This window comes from Cnephaeus nilssonii (genome assembly GCF_951640355.1).
Source record: "Cnephaeus nilssonii genome assembly, chromosome: 2".
Lineage (NCBI taxonomy): Eukaryota > Metazoa > Chordata > Mammalia > Chiroptera > Vespertilionidae > Cnephaeus > Cnephaeus nilssonii.
Genome location: NC_137073.1, coordinates 15,814,146 through 15,841,510, shown reverse-complemented (window position 1 = coordinate 15,841,510; position 27,365 = coordinate 15,814,146). Strand labels below are relative to the sequence as shown.

The 27,365-nt window shown below is 44.0% G+C and overlaps 1 protein-coding gene across 2 annotated transcripts; it reads right to left on the bottom strand.

The window, feature by feature from the left end:
* Window positions 1-10,284: 10,284 nt before the first annotated feature.
* Window positions 10,285-27,132, bottom strand: ZNF75A (zinc finger protein 75A). 2 transcript variants are annotated; one of them, XM_079794758.1, is made up of 9 exons: window positions 26,917-27,132; window positions 24,979-25,497; window positions 22,889-23,081; window positions 22,107-22,198; window positions 21,687-21,813; window positions 20,472-20,563; window positions 20,067-20,193; window positions 17,567-17,677; window positions 10,285-17,388 (listed from the first exon to the last, which is right to left on the bottom strand). In XM_079794758.1, exons 2-9 carry the CDS (start codon window positions 25,387-25,389, stop codon window positions 16,706-16,708), a joined length of 1,836 nt encoding a protein of 611 aa, XP_079650884.1. In that variant the 5' UTR covers window positions 25,390-25,497; window positions 26,917-27,132; the 3' UTR covers window positions 10,285-16,705. The 2 variants fall into 2 exon arrangements, 1 of the variants encoding a protein (XP_079650884.1); XR_013814817.1 differs by lacking the exon at window positions 20,067-20,193 and having other exon boundaries at window positions 17,253-17,388.
* Window positions 27,133-27,365: the final 233 nt, after the last annotated feature.

Here is a 27,365-nt window from a genome sequence, read left to right as displayed (position 1 = left end):
AATTAAGTTAATAACAATGTACCTATCTATATAGTTTAAGTTTCAAAAATTTGGCTCTCAAAAGAAATTTCAATCGTTGTACTGTTGATATTTGGCTCTGTTGACTAATGAGTTTGCCGACCACTGGCCTAGGGAATGAGTACTGCATTCTCTGTGGAAGGTGGGTGATGTCCTAGGAGGTGTCATCACTGAATTCAAAAGGCTAGGGATTCATTAGTCTAGGAATCAGGTTCCATTGCAGCTGCAGGGTAATGGAACAGAATAAGAATGATCAAGAGTGTGGGAGCAGAGGGTGGGTTTCATTTTTAGTTTGGGTAGTTAGGGTACTTCTCATTTAAAAAAAAATGACATTTGAACAAAGACTAGGAGGAGAAGGAATGAGCCATGTGGTTCTCTGGGGAAGGAGTGTAACGGACAGCGAGAATAGCCAGTGCAAAGGCTCTGAGCTGGAGGGGAGCCTGAGCAAGGAGGCCACTGTGACCTATGCAGATTGAGAGAAAAAAGGGGTAATAAATGAGATCCATGAGCCAGATCATGTAGGGCAGTGCCTTTGGAAGTGACATGAACTGAAACTGAGAGTAAGTATTTAGAAAATTTTATAGCAGTTTGACATTGCTGTACTTCTCAACTGAATTTTTGTTGTATTTTTTTTAAAAAATGGTTTTTCAAAAATCATTTGAGAATCACTAAGAAAGGCTGTTGAGTCCCTACATAAAGAATTTTGTAAGGACTTGGACTTTCTGAGTTATAAGGCTTTCTGAGTCTTAGGGGAGTAATAGTTTTACAGTAACTTTGAATATTTCAATTTGTTTGGTACTTAACTCTACTTACCAGGTGTACCAGTTAATAATGCGGATTTTGTAATCAAAGAAAACATGATAATTTCAAGAGAAACATCAAAAGTGCTTTATTCAAAGTAATGTACTACAAAACCAGTTAAAGACACATTAAAAGATCTTGCCTGGGAAGTATTAACCCACCCGCTGTATTCACCAGATCTTGCTCCCTCAGATTACCACTTGTTCCGATCGATGGCACATGCACTTTCTGAGCAGCACTTCAAAACGTACGAAGAAGTGGAAAATTGGGTCTCTGAATGGTTTGCCTCAAAACAAGAAAAGTCCTATTGGGATGGTATCCACAAATTACCTGAAAGATGGGGAAATGTGTAGCTAGCGATGGACATTACTTTGAGTAAAGCACTTTTGATGTTTCTCTTGAAAAAAAAAAAAAAAGTAATGTCCATCAGTAGCTACACATTTCCCCCATCTTTTAGGTAATTTGTGGATACCGTCCCAATAGAACTTTTCTTGTTTTGAGGCAAACCATTCAGAGACCCAATTTTCCACTTCTTCGTACGTTTTGAAGTGCTGCTCAAAAAGTGTGTGTGCCATCCATCGGAACAAGTGGTAATCTGAAGGAGCAAGGTCTGGTGAATACAGTGGGTGGGTTAATACTTCCCAGGCAAGATCTTTTAACGTGTCTTTAACTGGTTTTGAAGTGTGTGATGGTGTGTCATCATGAAGCAAAATTACTTCACCATGTCTTCTGGAATATTCTGGTCGTTTCACAATCAAAGCATGGTTCAAATTGATTTTTTGTTGTCGATAGCGATCAGTATTAATTGTTTCACCTGGTTTTAGAAGCTCATAGTACACCACTACCTTCCTGATCCCACCAAGAGCAGAGCATGGTCTTCTTTCCGAAGCAATTTAGCCTTGCAGTTGATGTTGATGGATGACCTGGATCAACCCATGATTTTGTGCGTTTGGGATTCTCAAAATAAATCCACTTTTCATCGCCAGTTACAATTCGATGCAAAAAAAGACTTTCTTTTGTGCCGTTGAAGCAACATTTTACTGATGACTTTTCGGTTTTCCATTTGTCTTTCGTTCAGTTGATGTGGCACCCATTTTCCTTCCTTTAAAATCTTTCCCATTGCTTGTAAATGATCAGGAATTGTTTGCTGAGCAACGCTTAATCTTTCTGCAAGCTTTTTTGAGTTTGACACGAATCTTCACCCAATAATGCTTGTAATTGTTGGTCTTCAAACTTTTTCGGTTGACCTGGACGTTCTTTGTCTTTCACATCGAAATCATCACTTTTAAAGCGTTTAAACCAACGTTCACAAATATCTTGAGATGGAGCATGTTCACCATAAGCTTACCGAAGTACACGATAACTTTCAGCAGCACTTTTCTTCAAAATAAAGTAATGAATTAAAACTTCCGGCAAATGCTCTTTTTTTGGCACGAAATTTGATATTTTTAAGCATAAAAATATGATGTTAGCACCTTCAGAAAATTTGACATATGAAGTTTTGAAGCTTGCTGTCAATACAACAAAATAGCATACATGTCAAATCGCATATATATCAACATATGTGTAACTCCATCTAATTTAAAAAATCCGCATTATTAACCGGTACACCTAGTAAACATCTGTTTACGTCTCATGTTACAGAAATTTTATCAGACTGTGGTCTCCTTGAAGGCAGATTCCATGTCATATTCATAGCTGCATTTCTCAGAAACTAGCATAATGGACATCAAATATGTTAGTTGAATTGAATGAAAAATGCCCACAGTGAGATACCTTCCAGGAATGATGGTAGCCAGTTGTAGCATTGTTTGAGAAACTTGTATATTGGGTTGCTAAAACTCTGCATTTAGGTATCCAGTCCTTTCTGATCTGATCCCTGTGTTCTTTGACCATTGGTGCAGGTATACACTGGGGAAATGAGACCAAAATACTGCTGGCCACTCCCAGCAATTCTGTTTCATAACTCCAGACCCATCTGCAGAACACCCAGATCTACAGGCTATGCAGGAACAATTCCAGGAGCAGGGTTTTCTGGGGACCCCATAGCAGTGTCACACCAAATTCAAAAGCCCATAGTCAGGTTACTGCAAAGTGAGGAGAGATTATTTGCCTGAGCCTTGTATCTTTTATGAGGAAATGGATGCCCTCTCAAGCGCCTCTGCACCTCCTGTGGCAAATACGTTGTTTCTGGCCAAGAGGGAAATTATATGGAGTCTGGAGAGCTGAGTCAGCAGAACAGGGAGTTGGACAAGGTACCACTAAAGATAATATAGCCAGGGATGAAAAGGACTACAGGGGCCTGGCAAAGAAGTTAGGGGAGTTGACCTGCCAGTCCTGTGCCCAAACATACTTGGTAAGACTCTTGGCTCTGATGGTTAAAGGATTGGAAAGTATACTTAGAAAGGGTTGTTTCTGCTCTTGGCCTTGTCATCTTCTTGATGAATGACCATATACAGGCCAGAGAGTTTCGATTTTCATGGAGTTTAAGCATTATTTCCTTGCACTTTAGAGCCCAAATTTTACATTTGCTGGTCTCTTTCACAGGGTCCATGTCATTTTTTTTCTTCATGGAGTTTCACTTACTTTCCTTCCTTAGATTGCCAGTTAGGCCTCCAGCTCAGACTCTCTCCCCTTCCCTCCTTTCATAACCTAAGTCTGTGCTTGCCAGATATGAAAAAATTTGCTTTAACCCGGTCAGTGTGGCTCAGCGGTTGAGCATCAACCCATGGACCAAGAGGTCACCAATTCAATTCCTGGTCAGAGCACATGCCCAGGTTGTAGGCTCGATCACCAGTAGAGAACATGCAGGAGGCAGCCAATCTCATCCATGATTCTATCACTCTATCCCTCTCCCTTCCTCTCTCTCTAAAAATCAAGAAAAACATATTTAACACACACACACAAAGAAACTTGCTTTATTCTTTTTTAAAAATATATATTTTATTGATTTTTTACAGAGAGGAAGGGAGAGGGACAGAGAGTTAGAAACATCGATGAGAGAGAAACATCGATCAGCCGCCTCCTGCACACCTCACACTGGGATGTGCATGCAACCAAGGCACATGTCCCTGATCGGAATCGAACCTGGGACCCTTGAGTCCGCAGGCCGACGCTCTATCCACTGAACCAAACCGGTTAGGGCACTTGCTTCATTCTTGTTTCAGCTGCCCAAACTCAGAGTGGCCTTTTATGATTCTGCTCCCAGAAACTAGGCCATTCAAGAATTGAGAATACACCTACAGACAGATTGACAGCTTAACTCTTTGCTTCAGTTTTGTCATTATGTCAGAATATCCCAAAAGATAGAGAATAGGAGAAAAAATAGTGGGGTGTACAGTATATTTACCAGTGACCACAAATTTGGAGCTAAAAAATATTATAATTGGAAAATAAAATTTAGGCTTTTCATTAGCAGAAGACTGACTGTGACTGAGTCACATGAAGAATTCCAATTAGGTATTCCTTCTTTATGGTAGTTTATTTGTAACTCTTTCCTCATTCCATTGTTTTCCTTCTTCAGAAGAGTCCAATGTAATTTTATTCTTTCAGATTCTGAGATGGAGAATGGGACTATAAGAGAATCTAAAATGGGATGATTCAGAAGAAGTAGAAATGTACAAGGATTTACGGAGAAATTCTAGTAGGAAAGTGTTTTGGCACACTGAGCTAAATCCAGGCAATACTGACTCCTGCATGCCCCACATTGGGGATCGAGCCTACAACCCAGGAAGTGCCCTGACCAGTGCCCTGGCAGTGTGGTTCAGTAGGTTAGCATTTAGAAAAACATTGGTGGGTGAACCAATGTCAGGAAAGCAACTTGACATTGTCCAGGGGAGAATGAGGAGACAGCTCCATCCCAGGAGAGGATATGTCACCAGAGACTTTGGACTTAGGAGAAACCCTGGATACATCTCTTGTGTGGGAGAGAATGCTCTCAGAATTCTCCCTCCTCTCATCACCAGCCAGCCCCTGAACTGGAAAAAGCTTCAAATGTCACAAAATGGGCAAAAACTTTAGCCGAGTTTCTTATCTTGTTGGCTTCAGAGAATTCACTGAGGAAAGAAGCCTCAAAAGTGCAGTGAATGTGGAAAAGGCTTCAGTGAGCACTCCAACCTCAGGACTCACACAGGGGAGAGCCCATACCAGTGTGGGGAATGTGGGAAAAGCTTCAGCCAGAGCTCTAGCCTCATTGTCCACCAGAGGACCCACACTGGGGAGGAGCCTTATCAGTGCACTGTCTGTGGGAAGAGAGTCAACAAATTCCCATTTATCACTCACTGGCAGGTCCACATGGTGGAGGACCTGTACCAGTGTGCCCAGTGTGGGAAAAGCTTCAAGAACAGCTCCCACTTCAGTGCCCACCAGGAAACCCACACTGGGGAAAAGCCACATAAGTGCTTCCAGTGTAAGAAAAGCTTCACTAAGAACTCTTCCCTCATCTGCCATCGGGATATACATAGAAGAGATACATTACAGGAAGCAAGAGATGTGACAAATATGTAGAAAACCTGACATCAACTCCTTAGGTCAACATGTGTTTCTGAGAGCTTCCTTGTTCTGTGGATAGTTCTAATAGCCAATCCCTGGCTCAGCAGTAAACTTGACAACTGGATCTCAAGAACCATGTCCAGGAATAGGAATCAGCTTAAGAATGCACGGGCCTCTTTCTATTTCTGCTCAGAACTTCACAATCCTGTCTCACTGTGGATTTCGATTTTGCTTTGAAGGAGAAAAGGCTGTAACAGTGATGGGCAACCTTTTGAGCTTGGTGTGTCAAACTTCGCCAAAAAACTGAGCATAACTCGGGTAGTGTGTCACTTTGAGGAAAAAACATTATTTCGCAAATGTTTCATCCTCGGCATGCGGCCGCCTCAGCGGCCGCGTGTCATCAGAAATGGCTACGCGTGTCAGTGCTGACACGCGTGTCATAGGTTCGCCATCACTAGGCTATAAAATCCATAATTCCTGCCTGGCAGTGTGGTTCAGTAGGTTAGCATCAACCTATGTACCAGGAGATTATGGTTTGATTCCTGGTCAGGGCACTGCCTGGGTTGTAGGCTCGATCCCCAGTGTGGGGCATGCAGGAGTCAGCCGGTCAATGATTCTCTCTCATCATAGATGTTTCTGTCTCTCTCTCTCTCCCTCACTTGCCCTCACTCCCCCTGCTACTCTCTCCCTGGGATGCCAGGGCTCGAGCACCAGGGAAGCCCCCTCCCCCCTCCCCGCCTGGGCATCCTCCAGGAGCCCGCCCCGCACCCCTGCGGCCTCTTCCAGGTGAGCTGGGCCACAGCAGCTGGGACTACAGGGGCCAGTAGGGCTCCCGTTTGCACAGGAGCTGGTCTGCAAGGCTGGGCGGGACAGAACATGCTGCCTGCCCGGCTTCCATGCGGCTCCATTGGGTAGCCCAGAGGCCCATGCTGCGCCCCAGCCCACTCACCACATCTCTGTGAGGGGACTTAGGCGCCATGACTCAGGTGGAGGGGGGCGCACGGAGGCCTGGGGGCCCAGGTGCTGCCCAGGGCCCAGAGGTTTAGCTGGGACCTGCCCTTCCACACCAGACACTCGCGCTTCAATCGCAGGCCAGGCCTAGGGGCCACGCCCGTGTATGAATTTCATGCACCGGGCCACTAGTCCAATTGTATAACTACTCAAAAGTTTCCAAGACTATCTATTGCCACTAAAATAAGCCAAGATCTTCAAGCTTTCAAGGATCTCCCTGGCATTCAAAGCCCAACCTATCCCTCAGTCTCATTACCCACAACCCTATACACATCCTATAATCCAGCAAAGGCGAACTGGTCCCAGGTCCTGGAACAAGCTCTGTGATTTCCAGCCCTAAGAGTATCCTGCCTCAAATACACTTTCATCAAGGCCAGATTCATTCTTTCTATTTATACTGAACACAAGGGGCTGCCAGTCTCCATCCCTCCCAACCAGGGAAGGGTATCTGAGTCTAGGCATTAGAAATGTAAAAACAAGGAAACTTTTATGTCCTCTGGAAGTGCAAGAAACCCACAGGATGAGGACTGGTAACACCACCACCACCACCACTTTCTGGAAGCCTCCTAATGCTTTGAACTCTTCAGCCCTGTCTGTAAATCTTTCTTAGGGTGCCTTATCTCATGCCACCTAATGCCAGAATTTGTTTCTGGTGGGTTTATCTACTCAGGCGGTTTGGGAGCTGAGGACCAGGGACGTTCCTGAACTGTTTTTGTGTCCCCATCATGCAGCACAAGAGCTCACAAGGAAGCAATAAGGCCTCAGAGAACGAGGGTTATACTAGCGTAAATTTCAAGTAAGTCATCACGCGGAAACAGAAAGGACCGGAGCCCCAAGGGTGCAAGGGCGGACACCAGGTTACCTTGTTCCTGAGCCTCCCTACTCGGTGAGGAGGTCCTGGCTTAACTATACACGAAGTCACGAGACCAACGCAGTGCTTACGGGGGAGTCGCAGGGCTCAGGACCCGCCCCAACAGCAAAAGCCTGCCGTGAGCTGGTCCCTCACCTACTATGCCATGTTTCTCCACACACTAAGCCAGAAGCTGCCGCTGGGCAAGCCAGCACCTCCAGGAGCCCAGCTGCATGCCCAAGGAGTAAGGAAGAAGCGCTTCACTAAAGGACTGTCTTTCCTTCTGCTTTCTGCCCTCTGCTAATCTACAGCAGTCCTTGCCAATGAGTGAGCAGGATCCTCTCTCCTTCATTTTTTGGGACCAATGACATTCTTTGAGAATCCGGGGCCCTGGACTTGGGCATTTTCTAATCTCTCCTATTGGTTCATTACTGTTGTGTTTGTGAGGTTGTTTTTCCTATGTCACCAGATGGGTCTTGTACCATCCCTGAATGGGCTCATAGCCTATTTTACAGATATGCATAAAGAAAAAATATGGCCCTAGCTGGGTAGCTTAGTTCTACAGTGTGTCCTCCCCATATGCCAAGGTTTTGGGTTCGATCCCAGTCAGAGCACATACAAAAATCAACCAATAAATTAATAAATAAGTGGAAAAATAAATTCATGTTTCTTTCCCTTCCTCTCTAAAAATCGATTTTAAAAACCACACATAAAAAACGTGACGTTTAGGAGGAGAAACCAAGATGGTGGCATAGATAAATACCTGAACTTGCCGCCTCGCACAACCACTTCAAAACTACAACTAAAAGATAAAATTGACATCATCCAGAACCACAGGAAGGATGGCTAAGTGGAAATTCTACAACTAGAAGGGAAGAGAAAAGCACACTGAGACTCGGAGGAGCTGCGGAAGTAAAGTGCAGAGGTACGGAGGCGCGCACGGAGAGGGCTGGCAACTGAGTATGCAGCTGGCTTTTTCAAGCTGGAGGGAGACACAAGCTCCCGACTGCTCTGAACTCCAGTTCTGGGCGAGACTCTGGGGACCCAGACTCATACGGGGAGAAAGTGAACTGTCTGGCATCGGGCAGAACTCGAGGGTGGCTTTCTCTCAGAGGTTCTTGCAGTGATTACCAAGGACACTGAGACCCAGGGGCCTCTTAGGGCAGGGCTGACGGGAAGCCATTGCTGTTTGCTCCACCCTGAGACTCCACGCCATCCAAGCTGTGCACAGAGGCCTGGTCCTTTGAAATCTAAACTTACCTATAAAACTGCAGCTGAGTCAGAGAGACCCAGAACATCCAAAAGAAGGCCCAAGGCCCCACAGCAGCTTGCATTGCTTCACAGTTGGGCCTCATCTGGGCACCTCCAAAACCCAAACAAAGAAGAGGAATCTGCAGATCTCTCTGTAGCTCCTGCTGGGTGGCCTCAGGCAGAGGCTAAATTAGCACCTCCTTGGCAATCCAAGAGCCAGTGTACCCAGGGGTCAGAGTAGGACCATCCAGATTACAACTCCTCAGATCCATAAGGGACATGCTCAGGGGGCAGACTCAGTGAGCACAAAAGCCCCACTGAAGCAAGTCTTGCCTCATAAGGATGTCTCCAGCACAGAAATTCTCCCATTGTAGACACAGCCGGTCCTCACAGCCAATTGGCCTGGAGGTCAATTCCTCCCAGTAATACCAACAACAATCAAGGCTTAACTACAACAAGACTGTGCACACAGCCCACAAAGGGGTACACCAAGAGTGTCCACCTCAGGTAACTAGGGAGGCTGAGCCACTGGGCCCTATAGGACACCTAGCACACAAAGCCACTATATCAACTCAGGGACGCAGCCAAAATTCAGAGACAAAAAACAAGTCACAAATGAAAGAAATGGAGGAAAGCAAACTACTGCATATAGAGTTCAAAACCATGGTTATAAGGTTTTTCAAGAATTTTCTAGAAAAGGCAGATAAATTTAGTGAGACCCCCGAGGATATGAAAAAGGGCCAACTAGAAATTAAGTATACACTGACTGAAATAAAAAATAATATACAGAGATCCATCAGCAGACTAGAGGATCACAAGAATCAAGTCAAAGATTTGAAATACAAAGAAGCAAAAAACACCCAACCGGAAAAGCAAAAAGAAAAAAGAATCCAAAAATATGAAGATAGTGTAAGGAGCCTCTGGACAACTTCAAGCGAACCAACATCCGAATTATGGGGGTGCCAGAAGAAGAGAGAGCAAGATACTGAAAACCTATTTGAAGAAATAATGACTGAAAACTTCCCCCACCTGGTGAAAGAAATAGACATACAAATCCAGGAAGTGCAGAGAAACCCAAACAAAAGGAATCCAAAGAGGATCACACCAAGACACATGATAATTAAAATGCCAAGAGCAAAAGACAAAGAGAGAATATTAAAAGCAGCAAGAGAAAAACAGTTAGTTACCTACAAGGGAGCACCCATACGACTGTCAGCTGATTTCTCAGTAGAAACTATGCAGGCCAGAAGGGAGTGGCAAGAAATATTCAAAGTGATGAATAGCAAGAACCTACAACCAAGATTACTCTACCCAGCAAAGCTATCGTTTAGAATTGAAGGTCATATAAAGAGCTTCACAGTGAAGAAAAAGCTAAAGGAGTTCATCACTGCCAGACCAGTATTATATGAAACTAGAGGCCCAGTGCATGATTGAATCATGCACGTGTAGGGTCCCCTACACACTTTCGCTTTCGATCACAGGGGAGCTGGGTGCCTGTCCGCTCAGGCACCAGGCCTTTCAGAAGCCTCCGGCGGGGCGGAGGCTTCTGAAAGGCCTGGTGCACCAGCGGACAGGCACCCAGATCCCCCACTTTTGATGGTCTGCGGTGGGACGTGAGCTCGCTGCCCCAGAGGCCCCTTCTGTGCTGCAGCACAGCCATGGCGCAGATGCTGAGCTCGAGCCGTTGCTGGAGATGCGAGCTCAGCGTCCTGCCGGCCCAATCGGCCACCCCGGCCACGCCGAGTCCCGCCCCCCCACGCCTCCTGGCCAATCGTGGGCATAGCGAAGGTACAGTCAATTTGCATATTTGTCTATTATTAGGTAGGATGCTGAAGTGTATTCTTTAAGAAGAGGAAGAAGAAGTAAAAGGTAAAGATAACATCTTCAAGGAGATGTTTCTCTCTCTCTCACTTGCCCCTTTCCCTTCCACTCTATTTAAAATCAATGGAGCCCTGACCGGTTTGGCTCGGTGGATAGAGTGTTGGGCCATGGACTGGAGGGTCCCGGGTTTGGTTCTGGTTGAGGACATGTACCTTGGTTGTGGGCTTGATCCCCAGTGGGGGGCGTGCAGGAGGAAGCTGATCGATGTTTCTCTCTCATCGATGTTTCTAGCTCTCTATCCCTCTCCCTTCCTCTCTGTAAAAAGTCAATAAAAATATATTAAAAAATAAAATAAAATCAATGGAAAAAAATATCCTCAGGTGAGGATTAACCAAAATAAATAAATAAATAAGCCACAGACAAAAATACCACAAGGGAAAAAACTACAGACCAATATCCTTTATCTATACAGATACAAAAATCCTCAACAAAATACTAACAAACTGAATTTAAAGGCACATTAAGATTTTATAGCATGACAAAGTGAGATTTATTCCAGGAATGCAAGGGTGGTTCAACATAAGAAAATCAACTAATATAATACACTAAAATGAAGGGAAAGAACACATGATCATTGAATGATGCAGTAAAAGCATCTGACAAAATTGAACACCTTTTCATGATAAAAGCACTCAACACACTAGGAATAGAAGGGAACATTCTCAAGATGATAAAGGGTAATTATTTTTAAAAGTACAGAGAACTTCAGCAAATAATCCGTTCTAGTACTAGAGGGAAAGCCCCTAAGAGAAAAGTTAACAGGTAGCCATGATCCATTAAACTGCAGGTGCTCAGTACGCACTTGTCAGTGGAGTGACTCAGTGAATGCTTAAAAAATATTTTATCGAGTTCAAATATTTTGTTATCCCAACTTTCCAGTTTTTTGTTATTCCAACTGTCCAGTTGGATGGAAAAGACTGCTTAGCATCCTTCTTCTCAAGCTCTCCAGAGGAATTAAACTGTTTTCACTTTTCCAAAAATGGATTGAAACCCCAGCAGTCTTAGTTTTAGTTTGATTCCAAGTTCTCATTCCCCTCGTTAAGATAGCTGAGGTTCTTATGATCAGCTTCAGGTTCCAGAGTCCACTTAATGGTGGGAGAACTCTGGGTCTGGGATGTGCCCAGCACTCTGGCCACTTAGACTAGGGCAGAGGAGGGGTTGAGGATTTGGGGGCTAGCCTGGGTCAATTGCAGTGCTCAAAACCAGCCTTGGAGCCATTGTGAGACTGTTATCTGAACAAACTAAAGCACCTTCTGGTTTGTCTTAGAAATCTGGGCATGGAGGATATATTTGTGAGAATTGTGAGAACTTTAATACTAATATTGGAAACTGAATATAGGGTCATGTCTCAGATTTCATTTTTAAAACAAGCCTCAATATTTTATTTATTGATTTTAGAGGGAGGAGAGAGTGAGAGCAAGTGAGAATTGTTCTACTTATTCATACATCCATTAGTTGTTTCTTGTATGTGCCCTGAGGATCAAACCCGTAACTTTGGCATATCAACACAATGCTCTAACCGACTGAGCTACCCAGCCAGAGCAATAGATTCTGTATTTAGGATTTTTTTTTAGTTATCTGCTCTTATCCCAGTGACAAGGCTATAGAAGTTCCTTTAACAATTTCCACATGTCCACCCCAAATTCCAAGCATAAGGAGTTTTGAGACATTGTGTTGCTGGCTATTGGCTAAGCTAGGACATTCCCACCGGAGACTCTCACTCCCCAACTGGTGTCCTACTCCTGCTTTCCTACTCAAGCTTCTTCCCAACTGTCACCCCTTAGCCCAGAAAGAGCAACCACCTCCTTTATATACCAATAGGGGTGAAGGATTTGCCATATGTCCCGTTTTGTTTTTTTGAGGCACAACTCACAGAAGGTTCCACAGGGGTAGTTACCAAACCATTCCTTGAAATCTGTACTCACATGAGGAATGAAAGGCAACCCCTATCTTCTCCCTACCTCACTGACCAATAGAAGCACATCTTGTGCTCATGGGGCAGTGGTGTACAAGAGAACAAAGAACAAGGAAAGAGGAATGAGGCCAGAGGGAGGAGATTGCCTTGTCCACTTAAACTGACCTCCTAGGATATGTGCCCTGATAAGCAATGAGTCCTTTTAAAATATCTTATATAGTCCTTTTTGTTGTTGTTTTATTTATATTTTTATTTTTACTTATAGTCTTGTAAGTTCCTAAGTGTTCCCATCAGTGTTATATCAGTTTAGTGGAGCATCCTCCTAGAGGAAGCTAGATCTTTCCTGAGGGCCAAAGGCCAAGTAGAATGGCAAACCAAAAATGTCAAAGCTCTAATATAAGAGCCACTTCTATTAAAACAGGCCAGGTAATACTGCAGAAACACACAGCACACAGCATCTCAGTAGTTAAACACAAACGTTTATTTCTTGTTCCCACAAAGCCCATTATAGGCCTAGGGGACTCACAGAACAGATGATCCACCATGTAAGGGACTCAACATTCTAGACTGGTTTGATCTCATGGCACCTCTCTCTATATGCGCTTCCATGATTGAGGTAAGAAAGGAGAGCACTAGAGAGTCTTGTACCAACAAATAAATGCTTCAGCCCAGAAGTGAGGCTTCTGCTAGCAACCCATTGAACAAAAATGACCTGATGACCTTGTCTAACTACAAGGAGAAAAGCATAACCTTTCTCCTTTTTTACTGTTCACTAGAATACAAGCTCCATGTGGGTATGCATTTTTTTTTCTCTTGTTCACTATTATATCCTTAGTCTAGAACTGCTCTAGGTGCATAATAGGCCATCATTAAATTAAGTAAATGAATGAATGTACTACCAACAAAAAATTCACATGTATCTTTAGAGAAGAGATGAGTGCCAGGGGTCTAAAGCTGAGGGTGTTGGGTAAGAGCTACTCAGACTAAAGCTTCAGAGCTGGCCATGCTTAAGAAATAATTCTTGGTGGCCTGGCCAGTATAGCTCAGTGGATAAGTGTGGACCTATGAACCAGGAGGTTATGGTTCGATTCCTGGTCAGAGCGCATGCCTGGGTTGTAGCCTCAATCCCCAGTAGGGGGCAAGTAGGAGGCAGCCAATTGATGATTTTCATCATTGATGTTTCTAGCTCTCTCTCCCTCTCCATTCCTCTCTCTGAAATCAACTAAAAAAACATATTTTTAAAAAAATGATCATTAAAAAAAATAAATAAATACTTGGTGTAGTTCAACTTTTGGAAGAAAATAATTCCCACTGAAGAAGCCAGACCAAAGCTCAGGTGATATATACAAAAAAACACCCAAAGCCATGAACCAAATTAATTCAGCATTACTACCACAATCAGTGCTCAACTCCTGAAAGAAGCTGCAAGAGCCACAAATGCATCTATCCTTAAATGTAGTCAGTCCACCCAATATATCTGGGAAGCAGAAGAAAGGGAAAGAAATGCACATTAAGCATCTACTGTTGGCCAGGCTGGTAGGTGCTTTTCTTTCATCAATCCCTGTAATCCCCAGATCAACCCTGAGGTGAGTGTTTTTCTATATATAGAGAAAATGGAGACTGGCTGGTGCCTCAGGGGAGGGGGAGGGGGTGACAGGATAAAGGTGAAAGGATTAACTAAAGAACATATATACATACCCCATGGATATGGACAAAGTTTGGTGAAGGCAGGGGTGGGTGGAGGTGGGCAAATGGTAGGGAAAAGGGGGACATCTGCAATTATGTCATTAAAAATTTTTTTAAAAAGAAGAGAGAAAATGGAGACTTAAGAGTGTTTCAATAACCAATCAAAAACAAAAATGTTTCATAAGATGAAAATAGATATAATACAATGTTATCTAGGCTGGCTCCACAGGGATAACATACAAAGTCCTGATAATCCTGCCTTCAGGCCTGACTGAAGAAGCCAAGTGAAAGCCCAAAGACCCACTAGCTACGGGTTCTTGAACAAGTCCCTGTATCTCTTTGTGCCTTAACTTCCTCATTTTTAAACTAATAGATTTGGAAGAGATAATTTAACCCCTTTCCTGATACTACCTACAAGCTCTAACATGAACACATCTGAATCAAAGGTAAAAATAGATAAAGCATGAGTTATAATATCTACTGCCTATAGGTTTTTAGCAGTCTATTAAGCATCAACCAAGACTATTGTTAAATGCTGAAGAAAACAGATACAGGTAGACCCTGCCTAATAGTTTACAGTGTAAGACAACCAATATGGATATGGATTAGCTCACTTTTGCCAACCACTCTGCATCAGTTCCCAAAACTATCCTTTTGGAAACCTGGTACCCTGCTGAATGGATCCCTAGGTCACCATGTACAGTAAACCACAGGATCCTGCCTGCAGCACATGTTCCAGTTCCCAGACACACGAATCTCTCCTGATTCTTAGTAACAAAAGCCAAATGAAAAAGAAAACAAACAAAATCCTGAGAAGTGAACCCAGGACTCCCATTTCTTTTAGGCCTCAGGAAAGTGCTAATTTTTATGGCTATATTATCCTATTGACATTATGAGGAAACAATCTAGTTTCTTTTATTGCAAAAAATTTTTCTTTACATCTAATATATTATTCCATGGCTAGAAATTCCAACCCATTCTATATAATAAAGAGGGAATATGCAAATTGGCCATCACTCTGCCACAAAGATGGCAGCGCCCACAGTGGAGGTGGGGTTTCTGTAACACAAGATGGCTGCACCCACAGCAGAGGCTGAGTTCCCGTAACAAGCCTTAACCTTAACGAGCAATCAGCAGGGACCTGAGGCTGCGTGCCACCCCCGCCACCCCCCGTGGGGCTTGACAGGGAACCTCAGGCCACGTCCCCCCCCCCCCCCGCCCCTCGCGGCACCAGGACAGGGGACCTGAAGCTGCACCCCTCCACCCTGGCACTGGGCCAGGGGACCTGAGGCTGTGCTCCCCGCCTGGCAGGGCTTGACAGGAGACCTCAGGCCGCACCCCCTGCCCGGTGGGGCTTGACGGGGGACCTCAAGGTGCACCCCTCCGCCTCAGTGCTGGGCCGGCGGACCTCAGGCTGTGCTCCTGCTCAATGGGGGACCTCAGACCACGCCCCCAGCCCCGGCACCAGGCCAGGGGACCTGAGGCCAAACCCCCCCGCCCTGGCGCCAGGCCGGGGGACCTAAGGTCGTGCCTCCCCGCCTGGTGGGGCTTGACTGGGGACCTCAAGGTGCACCCCCCACCTCAGTGCTAGGCTGGGGGACCTCAGGCCACATCCCCCACCCAGTGGAGCTTGACAGGGGACTACAAGGTGCGCCCCTGCCCCGGCCTGGGCTGGGGGACCTCAGGCCACATCCCTCGCCCAGATGCCAGGCCAGGGGACCTAAGGCTGTGCCCCCTCCTGGTGGGGCTTGACAATGGTGGGACCGGCTGGGTCTGGATCTAGCCCAATGGGGGGGAGGGGTGGCCGGGTTTTGGGTCTTACACGATTTTGAGGTGCACGTGGGGGGGGGGGGGGACTTGACTCTGGGTCCTGTGGTGTGCCCCAGACTCTGACAGGAGGATTTTCAGATACAATTTACTAATTTTCTTTCATCTCTGATACTTCTATCACAGAGAAAGGGCAAATAGCAATATTAAAATATTTCCTCTAATTAATCCCCTTTTAATGTGCATGAATTTCATGCACTGGGCCACTAGTTTACATATAATCTCATTAGAAATGATTTTCTTTTTTTTCAAATACCACCAATGAGATGCATAAGATAGTGCATTATTAGTTATCTGGCAGTTTCCCTAGTGGTGAAGTAAATTATGATTTCATCAAAGTAAAATTTGTGCTAATATGATTCAAGAGCTAAAGTTCCTAAAAAGTTCAAGAAAAAACTCACACAAAGTCCAATGATGAGAGAGGAAGAAAATCCAATTAGGTTCTTAGGAAACTTTACATTAGAATTCATTTCTATCCCATGAAACTAATGAAATTTTTAAGCTTGCTACCTTGAAGACAATGGTATGCAATTAAACAAGCATATTATTGCTTTTTGTTTTGGAAGACCATGCTACAAATGTTTCTATCACATGTGTTTAGTAGTGGCTGGGCAAATCAATGAAAAACCAACACTATTTACCTCTATGGCCACAGAAGACTGATTTTATGACTTCATCTGCTATCTGAAGCTGAATTTGATATTTTGGCAGGTACAATCCTAAAACAGTTTTTTCCATTTTTAGAATGTTCCTAGAACACCAATCTTGCTATGGAATTCCCTATAGGTTATAAGTAAACACAGTAAGTAGTACAACCTTAATTCATCCCATGCAGAGTCGGACTTAATTCCTTTTTGTGCAATATCCCATTGATAAAAAATCATGCTTCATAATTTTCTATTTTTTCATAAACTTTAGTGTCGAACTCCTCTTGGTGAATTTGTTCAGACTGAGGACACTGGATGATCTTCCCTTCACTGGTGGAGTTTCTGGTGCCTAAGAAGGCTTGACCGCCTGCTGAAGTTTCTCCTGCATACGTTACAGGAATAAGGTTGCTCACCTGTGTGGGTTCTCCGATGTTTAATAAGGTGGGAATTCTGACTGAATTTTTTCCCACATTCATGACATGTGAAGGGCTTCTCTCCAGTGTGAATTCTTTGGTGTGTGTGTAGATTTGTATTTTGACTGAAGCTTTTCCCACACCATGAGCATTTATATGGTTTTATCCCTTGGTGTGTTGTTAAGTGCTTATTAAGATCTGAACTCCATCTAAACCTCTTATCACACTGTGGGCATTTATACGGTTTCTCTTCAGTGTGAACTCTTTGGTGCTTAATAAGGTCAGAGCTAACTCTGAAGTTTTTCCCACATTCCTGGCATTTAAAAGGCTTTTCTCCTGCACGTTCTTTCTTGTGACGATCCATAAGTTTCAGCAGCTCTTGTTTCCAGGTTGAAAGTTTCTTTCTTTTCTTCACTGTAAAGTCTTGGTGCCTGTGTATATTTACCCTGTGTATATCACCATGATTTTCTTTGACTGCTGTTTTCTGAGGAACTTTCACTCTGGTCTTTTTTGGTATTATGTCTCCAGGAGCTTGTATTTCTAAGTCAGAAGGACATATAGGCTGGTGATTTTCAGTGTCATTTTTGAGCTTTAACCCTGTTGGAATTAATATGACAATCAACCTACTGAATGGCAGAGCAAGAAAACCACAGGAATAGAGAGGGAAATAAATCGAAGATCACTGATTTGTAGTAATAAGTAGAATCTTAAAATGTTAATTCCTTGCAAAGATTCCTATTAAAGCACATTTCTCCTCTTCCCATAGTGTATTTACCTATAGGCAGCTCTTCAGGACTGTCCATGATCTCTGTGGATCCTTGAACCCATGGCTCTTTCCCTTGTTCTAGACAGGAGATGACTTTAGGTTTGGGGAGCACAAATATGGCTGTGAAATGAAAAAACTAAGGTCAAGGACCGCTAACTTAACAATGGTTTACTAATTCAAGATTATTTCAGTAAGAGTAAGGAACATTTACAATTTGTTATCCCCAAATGGTTAAATGGTTATACTATCATATCAGCTATTAGTTTTATACTACACTGCATTTGTTAGGTTGATATGCAAAGTGGAGATTAGTTGGTCGATAGAAAGGACATAGTCATGGGAATTCTGTGCATATTCCCCTCTTCTGCCATCAATAACTGCACACTTGACCAAGTTGGACTAAAACTCCAGAGATGTCAGGGTCATATTAACTCTTTAAGAGTCACCTGAATAAGACAGGCCTAGTAGAGCCAATGTGAAGGTCAGTGGATTAGGAATCATATGCACAAGTGATTCCTGCCATAATTATAGTAGCCTTTTATTTCGCTCTTGAGCACCAGAAACTGCACTAGGAAAGGTTTCTACCACTCCTACAGCTCACTGGTTCATATCCAGTTGGACAAAACAGATCAGCATCATTTAGTGGACTTTTTATACATACAAATTTCCAAGGATGGGAAGTATTCATCGTTCAATATTTCAACAAATATGTATTAACTGGCTATGGCATGCCAAACACTTTCTATGAAATAGGAATATAGTGGTAAATAAGCCAAAATCCCCTGATCTCATAGAACTTATCTTCTAGTGGGAAACTGAGGTAGTCAAACATAAAAAAAAACGGACAAAAGGAAATATCAAGAAGTAATAAATGTTTCTATGTGTTTTTTTAATCCTCACCCAACGGTATTTTCACGTCGCTTTTAGATAGTGGAAGGGAAAAAAAGGGTGAGAGAGAGAGAAACATCGATATGAGAGAGATGCATTGACTCCCATATGAGCCCTAACTGGGCCAGGAACAACCCATGACCTTCAGTGCATGAGTTGACGCTAACCACTTAGAAACACCAGCCAGGGCACGAAATGATACATGTTTTTTTTAAAAAACTGAAGCAGGATAAGAGAGCATTTAAGATTCTATTTCTACCCTAGCTGGTTTGGCTCAGTGGATAGAGCGTTGGCCTGCAGACCAAAGGGTTCTGGGTTCGATTCCAGTCAAGGGCATGTACCTTGGCTGCCATCTCCTCAGGCCCTAGCCCTGTTTGGAGGCAACCAATAGATGTATTTCTCTCATACCGATGTTTCTCTCTTTCTTTCCCTCTCTCTTCCACTCTCCCTAAAAATCAATGGAAAAATATCCTCGGGTGAGGATTAACAAAACCAAAAAGAAAAAGAAAAAAAAGATTGTTTCTGTGAAGCTATTTGAGATACGGCTATGTGGAAGACTTCTTTGAGAAAGTGATATTTGAGCATAACAAAAGGTGCAAGTTTTGTCGTATAGCAGAAAAGTATGTCAAGTAGAGGCAAGGGGAAAGTAGAAATGAGCATGGTTATTTAAAAAAACAGCAAGAAACCCTGGCCGGTAGCTCAGTTGGTTAGAACATCATCCCAATACGCCAAGGTTGCAGGTTTGATCCCCGGTCAGGGAACATACAAGAATCAACCAATGAATGCATAAATAAGCGGAACAACAAACTGGTCTTTCCCTTTCTCCCCTCTTCTCTCTTTCTAAAATAAATACATTAAAAAAACAACATCAACAGAAAACCAAACAGCTGCCAAGAAAACCAGTGTGGCTAAAGAGAACTGAACAAGGGGCACAAGTTGTAGAAGATGAAGGCAGAAAGGAGAAGAGACACCAGATTTTGAAGGGTCCTGAGAACTTTGATAAGGAAAAGTTTTAATTTTATTCTGAATATGGTGAGAAGTCATAATAAGATTTTGAAATACGAAAATATCATAATCTGATCAGATTTTAAAGACTGGCTGCTGCATAAAAAATAGACTATTGGAGGGCAAGAGTGTTGGCAGCATCAGCCAGTTAAAAAGCTACTAAGATGGGCCTGGTTTGAGATGATACTGATTTAGACCAGGATGCTAGTAAGGGAAGAGGATGAGACATAGTTGGACTTAGGATATACTGTGAAGATGGAACCAAGAGAATAGTTATGTATTAGTAGTGGAGTATGATGACAAGATAATGGGAAAGAATGACTATGTGTCTTGCTCTGAGCTACTGAGTGAACGAAGTTGATCTTTACTGAGATGAAAAAGTTATGAGAGGAGCAGGTTTAAGGGAAAGAGACCCAGAATTCTATGTAGGATAAGGAATGTATACTTGGAAAAAGCTCCCAGGTGATCTGGACACACACCTTTTCTCTGCAAACAACATCAAGTTGAGAACCAACTAACTACTGGAACAGACTGTCCCTCAGGGGACTATTCACAGTAAGATGAGAACATGACAGATTACTCAGCTTCTATACAAAGGGAAGGGGAGAATATTTACCTAGAGAGATGACAGTCTCATAGTTTTCCTGCATTACATCATTGTATAGGGCCTTCTGACCCGGATCCAGTAATTCCCATTCTTCTTGGGAAAAAAACACGGCCACCTCTTCAAATGTCAATAAGCTCTAAAGAAGAGAATGGGCTTCAGCTCATTACCTGCCACTCCAGAAATAACTCTAACATCTGGCCCATGAAATTAATAGTAGGCAAGGCACTGAAGGAATTAATTTTTTTAAGTGAGAAGGCAGAAAGGAAGGAGGCAAGGGATCAGTAAACAATCTGGGAGGTGTCTAGTTCCCTAGGGAGATCATCTGGGCTAACATGCCTCTGAGCACCTGCTGGGCAGTGTGGGTCATGGGCAGCAGGGAAAGGCAGCCCTAAAGAGCTCAAAAGCATAGCTCACCTGGCACTCAGGTAAGATGAGCTCAGGTGCCACTGTCCAGGCTTTGATGTTTGTCTGCTCAGGAAAGTCTAGGATCTGGTGAGTAGGCACAGCTGTGGATGGAAAAGAGCCATAGGAAATTTCTCTTGCTTCTATGAACATTCTGGGCACATTCCTAAAATATACAAGATCTGATTCTTTCAGTAGAGATGGGACTCCTTTACAAGTGTTATGTGGTAACTAGAAGTGGCTATCAGCCCTACAACCAGTTCCTAAATTGACTGTCCTCAGTTTTCATGACTGAAGTCAATAAAAGGAAGTCTCATTTTTTCCTTATACTACCTAAATTATTCTGAGTTGGGCAAAAATTAGGTGTCTGAAAAAGTAGGAGTCCAGTGTGTCAAGTAAAGGAAGGAGGAAGGTAAAAATGAGCATAGCAAGTTCAGGAAACAGCAAGACCAGTGTGGCTAAAGTGGACGGAGCCAGGGTACAAGTGGCAGGTAGGTGAGTAGGAGCTAGATCTTAGAGGGGTCTACATACCTCATAAGGAGTTTAGATATTATTCTGAATGTGGAAAGTTATCATAAGGTTTTGAAGCAGAGAACTGTCATATCTCATCAGGTTTTTTTAAAGACTCTGACTGCTTTGTGGAAAACAGACCGTGGAAAGGTAAGAGTGGTGCCAGGGCATCAGTTACAAAACTGGTTAGAGAAGCCACTGGCTTAGATCAGAATGCTAACAGGGCAAGAGAATGAGACATGGTTGGACTCAGGCTATGATGCAAAGGTGGAGCCAAGAGAACTAGTGATGCATGAGTAGTGTAATATGAATGGCAAGTTCAGACTAAAGCAAGCATGTCAAACTCGCGGCTGGTGAACCACATGCCATAAATGAGGCATGCAGCCTATTGGCTGCAAGTTTGACATGCTTGGACTAAAGGATGACCCAGGTGTTCTGGCCTGAAATATTGGGTAAATGGTGGTGGCATTTATGGAAATGGAAAGATAAAAGAGCAGATTTGTAAGCAAGAGTGAAGAGTAGGGGAGAGTGGAGAATTTTAGGATAAGGAATGAGCATATGAACTTTGTAAGAAGCTTGAGATGATCTGGATACACTTTTCCCTGCCCACACCATCAAGTTGAGAACCAACTAGCAACTGGAACCAGAGTGCATTCCCAGTAAGCTAAGAACATTAGATTACTCAACTTCTACACAAAAGGCACAAAGAATCTTTACCTAGAGAGATGACAGTCTCATAGTTTTCCTGCATTACATCATTGTAGAGAGTCTTCTGACTGATATCCAGTAATTCCCATTCTTCCTGGGAAAAATACACGGCCACTTCTTCAAATGTCAATAAGCTCTAAAGAAGAGAATGGGCTTCAGCTCAGTACTGGCCACTCCAGAAGCAGCCCTAACATCCAGCCCACAAACTGCATGGTAGGCCAGGCACTGAAGGAATAAACAATATATGATTTTTTTTTTTTCAAGTGAAAAGGCAGAAAGGAAGGAGGCAAGGGATCAGCAAACTGTCTGGGAGATGTCCAATTACCCAGGGAGAACATCTGGGCTAAATGCCTCTAAGCACCTGCTGGGCAGTGTGGGTCATGGGCAGCAGGGAAAGGCAGCCCTGAAGAGCTCAAAAGCACAGCTCACCTGGCACTCAGGTAAGATGAGCTCAGGTGCCACTGTCCAGTCTTTGGTGTTTGTCTGCTCAGGAAAGTCTAGGATCTGGTGAGTAGGCACAGCTAAGGGTGGAAAAGAGCCATCAGAAATTTCTCTCACTTCTATACACATCTTGTGCTCATTTCTAAAATAAAATCTTGATTCTTTCAGTAGATGGGAAACCTTTATAAGTGTGAAGTGGCCTTATCATTGTAAGAACTAAGTATCTATCAACCCCCAGAACAGGTTGCCCAGTTTTGAAATTAATAAAACAAAAACTATTAACTTTCTCTCATGACATAAATAGTTCCGAGTTAAGGAGTTAAGAAAATTTTAACGGATTTGAAAATGAAATACTCATGGACTCCAGTGTACAGTAGGAGATGTATTATTTATCATTTATTTATTTTTCATGGTACACAATTATAGTTCACATACTGCCACTGACAGCCCATTTGTGATCCCAATTCCTTCTGTGTTTTAAGGATGGGGTGGCCCAATCCTCCACTTTTCTAAGGAACAGTGTTCATGGTGTTATTACCAGGGTCCTCTGGATTGGATATTTCTGTACCTTAGGCCAATCCCCACCTTCACAACAACTGGTCTATTCTAAGGCCATCTGTGAGGGGAGGGTTAGGGGTAATCATAATTGCTAACATGACTACATCTGCACATCCACAAAGCTGGGAACCCAGAAAGTGCCCACAATGTTCTGGCTGGACAAATTACGATCACAGCTCCCAGCAGGAAGAAATTATCATGAAGTTCCTTACCCCTCTCACACACAGGCTCAGTTTCTTTATGAGTATTCCTGCTCAGCTGTTGTAGATCCTGATATTCATTCCAAAATTCTTCATCCTGGGACCTGCCCACTGGCTGGGACTCTGCTGGCTTCAGTTTGAAGCCTGAGGTCTCTGCTGTTTCTCCCAAGGGCACTGCCTCCTTTCCCAGCACATGGACTGCAACCTAGAAATAATTCCCATCCATGTTACCAGAACTTACTTGAGGCTTGGGGCTTGTGGAAGAGGGAGGAGAAAGCAGAGTCCAGATTGTGGGAAGTATGAGACACTAAAGGAAATGACAAAAGGACTTTAAGAGATAATGGGCTAGGCGGCATGGCTCAGTGGTTGAGCATCGACCTATGAACCAGGAGGTCACGGTTGATTCCCTGTCAGGGAACGTGCCCAGGTTGTGGGCTCGATCCCCAATAGGGGGGCATGCAGGAGGCAGCCAATCAATGATTCTCTCACATCACTGATGCTTTTCTCTCCCTCCCCCTTTCCTCTCTGGTATCAACAAAAAATATATATTTTAAAAAAACCTTGCCGAAGCCGGTTTGGCACAGTGGATAGAGCATCGGCCTGCAGACTGAAAGGTCCCAGGTTTGATTCCGGACAAGGGCATGTACCTTGGTTGCGGGCACATCCCCAGTGGGGAGTGTGCAGGAGGCAGCTGATTGATGTTTCTCTCTCATTGATGTTTCTAACTCTCTATCCCTCTCCCTTCCTCTCTGTAAAAAATCAATAAAATATATTAAAAAACAAACAAACAAACAAAAACCCTTAAAAAACAAAGAGATAACGGGCCACAAATTTTTCACGAAGAACTATCTAGCTGGTCTGGCTCAGTGGATAGAGCGTTGGACTGCAGACCTAAGAGTCTTGCATTTGATTACGATCAAGGGCACATACCTTGGATGCAGGCTCTTTCCGGGCCCTGGTCAGGGGGTGTGCAGGAGGCAACCAATCGATGTGTTTCTCTCACGTCAATATTTCTATCTTTCCTTCTTTCTTCCATTCTCTTAAAAAAAAAATCAATGGAAAAATATCCTTGGGTGAGGATTAAAAAAAAACTATCCACAAATGTGGTAAAGTCAGGATAAAAGGAAAAAGATATGGCTACCGCCAGCCCTCCATCAGAGTAGTCTCCACTCCTCTATATAAAGCCCAGCTCAGACCACTAGCAGGGTTGTGCAGGCCGCCTATTCTCATGCTGTCTTGACAGCATCTCTCTCTTCACTTAGATCCCTCCTGGATTTCTTGTTTTATACTTTCCTCAAAAGATTAAAAAATTTAACTGTCCTATCAACCAGATTTTCTCCATGGCCAGGAAAGGTTTTACAGAGAATGTGGATAAAATGGAGAAGAAAGGGGAAAGAATAATTCTGACTCCAACCTCTCTCCAGATGATCTTGACACCAAACATATGCCCTGCCCTGTATTCTTGACAGTAGGCCTGAAGCCAGTTGATATGCTGCCACCTGCCCAAGGGCATACCCTGGATTCTCACTCACCAGCAGAGCCAAGGATCAACCACTAAGGGAGGGCAGTGGAGGCTCTTGTCTATTGTAGGAAGGACACTATCACTCTGTCTTTCTTCTCTGTCACTCTGTTGGGATTTCCAAATCTTTGTTTCCATTTTTTTAAATTTATCCTTTCTTCCTCTGCAGTCTTCCCTACTAACTTTTTGGGTTCTCTTTCTTTTTGCTGTCCTTTCCTTTCATCTTTATATGTTCTCCCTTTTTTTGATCTGCCCCTTCTTCTCCAATTTCTTGTTGCCCTTTGTTTCTTAGAACTTAAGAACCATCTCCTACACCAAGCCAGACTAAGCTTATTACTCTCAATACATTCTGGCTCCAAAGAGGGAAAAACGCAACTCTATAGCCAAGGAAGTCTCTGCCAGAATCTCCAAAACCTGTGGAATGACGATTGCTACAGATCAGTGGTTTCAGGTCCTGCCTTAGATGGCCTAAAGCAATAACAGATCATTGATCTAATTCATCTTACTTCTCAGTTAACTGCCCCTAACCCCATTTATCCATTTTCATTCTATATCACTGTATGTTAATCAAGAATCTTCTCACCCCATTCTTCGTTTGACCAGATTCACTCTGCAAGTGGTCTACCAAGGCCACAACCTCTTCAATGCTCTGTAGGTGGTGCTTCTTTATCTGGGTCTGAGTATCCCTGGGCAGAATGGTCAGGAACTGTTCTAGTACCAGCAGATCCAAGATCTCTTCTTTTGAGTGTATATCTGGCCTCAGCCATTGACGGCATAATTCCTGAAGTTGGCCAACAGCCACACGGGGTCCAGCTGCTTCATGATAGTGGAAATTCCGGAAGTGTTGGCGAAAGCTCTCAGGACTGAGACTGTCCATTTGTGCAGTATATTTTTTACTCTGAGAGGAGCTCTCTGTCACAGGTTCTTTGGTCTCCCACAGAGCCCTGATCTGAGGGTTCAGGTACTCAGCCACTTTCAGATCTACCATCATCATTCTGCTGGAACAGTTGTTCCTGTGGGCACACCACCAATACCACCTCTGACAACTAAGGCCCAGTCTGGTCTGGAATAAAATCAATAAAAGGATCTTCTTCCTAAGGCACTGAGGACAGAAAAAAAGCAGGTCAATAAGAAAATCACAAGAACTTTACTACTTGCTACTTATTGTGAGAGAAAAATGAAAACATCCTGCCTTGCCTTCTCTTTAATATCAACTGCCAGGCAGGCCCTTGGTTTCTCTCCTTTTCTTTATATTATTCAGTTGATCTATAAGACAGCTCATTAAAGACAAATGTCAATTGATGACTTTGCCTTTAAAAGAAAATAATAAATCGGTGAAAACTGGTGGGTGAGAAAATTAGCACCCAATGACTCCAAAGAGTTTGGGGATTATCCAAAGAGTTCATTGATGTGCTTCCTATCATATCTTTGCCATGTAAAAAAAAAAAAAAAAAAAAAAGGTTATGAAAACATTCTGAGTTTCTCTTAAATTTTAATATATCACCCTAGCCTTCTGCTTTTAATAAGAGGTACAACTTCTATGACCCTCCATCCTCTTGTGATGACTGAAGCCTTCACTTCATGGAACATTTGAGACTCTCCTTTACTTGCATGAATACTGGCAGGAGACTGAGACAGTAAGACCAGAGTAGAAGGAAAATAATTAGGGAAAAAGTAGCCTTTTCTTCTCAGAAAACATCCCCCAATTAAGTAACTGAGATGCTCAACATTCTTTTTTGGCACTTCTTTGCAAGACGTATTAAGGGCACTATGCAGAAGATTTATACCTGTATTTTAAAATGTCTGTTTACTTCCACTAGGAAAAATCACAGCCGACCTTTCTTTACAAAATGTATGTCCAAATACCAAGTCATGAAAAGGGTGAGAATGGCAGTTGGTGATGATTAAGCTGACCCTTCTGCTGACTTTACGTTTCAAGCGTCTTTTAGACTTCTAAGGAGCCTATGGAGAGTTTCATAAGCCTCCCTCTCCCAGAGGTGATGCAGCAGAACCGGCACCAAGATTCTGTACAGGATGCCACGGTGTTCACAAATGAATGGCCGGCTCCTCGCGGTCCACCCCGGCTCAGGAGGCCCGGGGACTTTGGCCTCAGGAGAAAGTGATCTCTTAGACTGAACTCGGCTCTCTGGCGGTTAACATCAGCAGTAATGGCCCCAAGCTCTCCCCCACACACCCCCACCCCAGCCAAAAACAAAACAAAACAAAAAAACACACCAAAACCCACGCCAGCAGAGGCGGGAACGTAGACATTTCTGGAGGGCATTCGGGATTCGTGAGCACTGTGCAAGCGGGCAGCGGACGAGCGTGCTGCCGCCGCGGGCCCGGCGTTATCTGCGCAAAGGGCAGAACGAGTGACCTCCGGAGCCTGATGGCCAGCCTCGTCGCTGGGCTACGAGAAATAGCGTCTCGCCTCCAACCACCTTGCAGTGGCCTCGAGCAGAGGCCGGCAGGTCTCTGAGGCTCCGCAGCCGACGCCGAAGGGGAATCGATTCTTAGTTACCTCAGACAGCTGAGTTTCCTGAGGGCCGCTCCCTCATCCTCCGACTCAACCGCACGTCGCCGCACTTCCGGCTGCTTCTCAAGGACCGCAGCTATCGGCTCCTCGACACTCAAAGGGGGTCCAGAGACCCGAGATGTGCGGATTCTAGGTCACAGGCCTGACAGGGCCGACGGACCTACCGGACGCCTCGCCCACCTGGGGCCGTTTCTACGCAAGTGTCTGAAACCCGCGCTCCCACCGGAAGCGGAAGTGGCGCACTTCCCGACTGGCTCTGCCGCCGAGCTGAGTCAGCCGGCCTGCGCTGCGGCTCCAGGCTTCGCGGAAGGAACCTACCTCCTGAGGGGTTCAGCCCTGGTGCCCGGAAGAGTTAATGCTACAGAGTCTCCAGGTTGTGGAGCCTAGAAGGACCCTGCGCGCTGCTTGGCCCGTGGGTGTCGCTGTCTCGCGGC